General features: G+C 50.5%; 1 protein-coding gene across 1 annotated transcript in view; it reads right to left on the reverse strand.

Moving 5' to 3' along the window:
- DLEC1 (DLEC1 cilia and flagella associated protein) overlaps positions 1–3,712 on the reverse strand; it is a 93,592-nt gene that overhangs the window by 34,545 nt on the left and 55,335 nt on the right. The window contains 2 exon segments of the mRNA XM_007462718.1: positions 321–411; positions 3,265–3,357. Of these exon segments, the coding sequence (XP_007462780.1) occupies positions 321–411; positions 3,265–3,357 (184 nt within the window).

Consider the following 3,712-nt stretch of genomic DNA (forward strand, 5'->3'; position numbering starts at 1 on the left):
AGCAGGATGCCCCTTCTAACTGTACAGGAACCTACAGGTGCCCTGGTCGTTTCTGTGTGAGTCACTGGCAGTCCCCCAAAGGAGATCACGGTGAGTTGCAAAGTGACTCGATAAAAGATTGCCCCCCCAGGTTTCCATCCCTTTGCACTAGACGGCCCCTTGGGACAGTCCCGAAGGCCACGCTGGCTTGGGTCTCTAAGGTCTGACCAGAGCTAGAGGCCCCAAACCAGAGCCCTGGAGGCTGCAGCACCCCGAGTGTGCCCACCCCCAAGGGGGACCGGGCGCAGCTGGGCCACCCCTGGGAGTGCACCCGAGCCCACCTGTGGTCACCAGCTCCTTTATCTGGCAGTTGTCACACACGATGATGAAGGTCTGCTCTGCCTTTCCCAGGCTGGTTGGGAGGAACAGGACCTGGGGAAAGAAGGGCTGTCCCGCTGTCTCCCGTGAAGGGGCTTCTAGCCCCTCGCCCTCTTCTTCTCAGCTGCACCCCCTTCCCTCCGGTCTCCACTTCTCCCTCCCCTCCTGGCCCCTTCCCTAAGGCTAGGGGTTCAGCCCAGGCTCCACCAGCTAATTTGGGGGGCGTGTTGAAAGGCTATGAAGACAGAATTCGTAGAGACTGAAATACAAACGGCTCTTAAATAACAAGAGGTTTAACCTCATTCATGATAAAAGAAGTGGAAATGCAAACCACCCAGAAGAACAGTTTTTCATGCCTCCTACTGGCAAAGAGCAGAAAGCTAGCGATCATAAACACAGTGATAGGATACCTTAATTTTCTTCAAAATAATCTAGAGGGCCAGGGCAGGGCTTGGTGGGAAGAGACGGAGGGGCACAAAGGAAATAAGGCTGGCCAAGGGTTGATAAACGTTGAAGCTGTGTCATGAGTACATGGGTGATCATTCAACTATTCTATTTTTGCATATAGGTTTGTTTTTGCTTGGCCAGTTGGACTTCTGCCCTTTCTTTTTTTTTTTTTTTTTAATTGAAGTATAGTTGATTTACAATGTTATGTTAGTTTCAGGTGTTCCGCAAAGTCAGTCAGTTATACACATATATGTATATCTATTCTTTTTCAGATTATTTTTGTATATGTTTTAAAATGTCCATGATAAGTGTTTTTTTTTTAAGTTTGATAACCCATTGTATTGGCAAAGGTATGAGAATTAAAATAGGCACCCTCACATACTGTGGATGGAAGTACAAATTGATACAATCCACATGGTGGGGATTTTGGTGACATGTATCACAATTATGAGAGCAGAGACCCTGAGTCAGCAAATGCACATCAAGGACTGTATCCTTCTGGTAGGACAGAGTGATGTATGTATAAGCTATTCCCTGAGATGGCCAGAGATCAGAAATAATCTTCATGCAGGGGACAGTTGACCTAAATTATGGTTCATATGCCCAGTGGAATACTATGCATCTGTAAAAAAATATGAACCGGTAAGTGGAAAATACATAGTGCAGAACAGAGCACAGAGTGGGCAACTATTTGTGTGAAGGAAAAATGGAAAGAAAAAAGCATGTGCAGTTGCTTAGGTAGGCATCACATATCTCTGGGAGGGCACTCTAACCTGGTAAGGTTGTGGCCTCTGGGTGGCTGAGGAACTGGGGGCAGAGGGAGCATTTCACTGTGCATCTATTTGCGTCTTTTGAATTTTTAATCATGTGAATCTATTTATTTGGAAATACGAATAAATTTTAAAACAAACAAAATCCCCATCAGTAAACAAAATTTACATCAGGAATGCAAAGGGGAAAACCTCCCCCTGACTCCCCCACTGCTCCCCAAAGACTGCTGCTGCCACCCTCTTCTTTTCCTTGGGGATCATAGGAGGATGGGATGAGGGGGACATCATGGCCTGGGCTGGGGTGACCAGCCCCAATTCCTTAAAGCCACCACAAGGCTCTGACAAATCCTGGGCTATGCCAAGAGGACCCGGCTCACCCCTCGGCAACAGAGGAGGATGGATAATCCCTATTGTGCTCCTGAACTGGCCTCGTCCCGACTCCAAAAGCCAGGTTCTTATGAGGGCCAGATCATCACGGACATGAACGAGACAGCATCACTCCAGAACAAGACCCCATCAGACCCTTGAAACTGGAAAGGAGCTGATAAAGGAAGCCTTCCTCTACATCTTGGCAAAGAAGCTTACGGCAGTGGTCCCCAGACTTCGCTGCACACACAGAATCACCTGGGGAGCTTGAAAAATCCTATGCCCAGGCCACACCCCAGACCAATGAACTCAAAACCTCAGGGCTGGGGCCCAGATGTCAGCGTGTTTGCAAGTTTCTCGGGGGACGGTCATGTGCACCTGAGTTTGAGAACCTATGGCTCTTAGCGCTCACTGTCTGATGACCTGATGTAAGCCAAATCCCCCTCCGCAGAACGCAGAGAGCCTTCACTCTTTACTGTGGGTGTGTCCTTCAACAGGCAAGTGAAGAAGGCCAGGCACGCTTGTGGCAGCCCCACACCCAGCCACGGGACAGCACAGTCGGACTCCTGGAGCAGAGGGTGGGGTGACAGGGCCAGGAAGACATCACCATGTCTCACAGCCTCTTCTGGGCACCAGTGAGCAGGTGTGACAGGCCCAAGGGACCCCGGAAAGGGGCCAGTTAGGAAAGGAGGAGCCCACATCCCGGAGGTCAGACTCTGGGAGCTTCTGCAGAGGTTCAGGATGAGGCCTAAGGAAGGCGGGCCTTGTCGACCATACAACTGAGGATAAAACAGGAAAGAGAACAAAGGTGCCAGATTTAGGGGGTGGGATGGTTCCAAGACAGACTGAAGGATCGAGGGGAGATCCTGGAGGCAGCTCCGATGTTAGTAGAGGTGACCTGCAGGCTCACGGGTGGACAAGCAACTCTCAGGGATCACGGTGGCACCGCTAGGGCTTTCTGCACTTGCTCTGTGAGTGAGGTCATAGGAGAGTCAAATGACATCACCCCACAGAATGCGAAAGCATGCTCCTACACAGAAGCCACAAAGGCTGGGACCTGGGAGTGGACATCTGGGTCATGAAAACACAGAGGCGGGAATTCCCTGGTGGTCCAGTGGTTAGGACTCAGTGCTTTCACTACGGTGGCCCGGGTTCAACCCCTAGTCCGGGAACTAAAGATCCCACAAGTTGTGTGGGGCAGCCCAAAAAAACCCCCAAAAGCCCCCCAAAGCAAAAAACCAGAGAGGCAAATGAAATCAAGCGAGCAGTTGAGGAAACAGCGAACCAATCATAAGGAAATACAAGCTAGCGTCTCATCACCTACCTGCATGAATACGGCCTGCCCCGGAGCCAGCTCAAACACTGACGGCAGGATCCCAAAGGGAGGCTGCTCAACAAAGCCGATGGTTGCAACAGCCTTAAAGAAAAGCAGAAGATGACCCAACGGTGTGGAAGGAACCGTCTCGTGCTCAGACGACACACTTCCCTCCTCCAAACATCCATTTTGTGATTTGAAGGGTCTTAATGGATCATCCAGTCTCCTGTTCATGAAGAAACCGAGGCTCATCCATTCAGCAAGCACTTACTCAACCTGCACCAGGCACTAGATGGGGTTCTGGTGGTTAAAGATGAGTACAAGACAGAGCGTCCACAAAGAGCTGCCTGCAGGTAGGAGGTACAAGGCCACTGACAAGTGTTTCAGACGCAAAGCAGGAGGCGTGAGAGATGGCCTCCCCCAGGAGGTGGTCTCCCAAAGCACAGTCCTTTCCCTA

Source organism: Lipotes vexillifer, unplaced genomic scaffold (genome assembly GCF_000442215.2).
Source record: "Lipotes vexillifer unplaced genomic scaffold, Lipotes_vexillifer_v1.1 scaffold539, whole genome shotgun sequence".
NCBI lineage: Eukaryota > Metazoa > Chordata > Mammalia > Artiodactyla > Lipotidae > Lipotes > Lipotes vexillifer.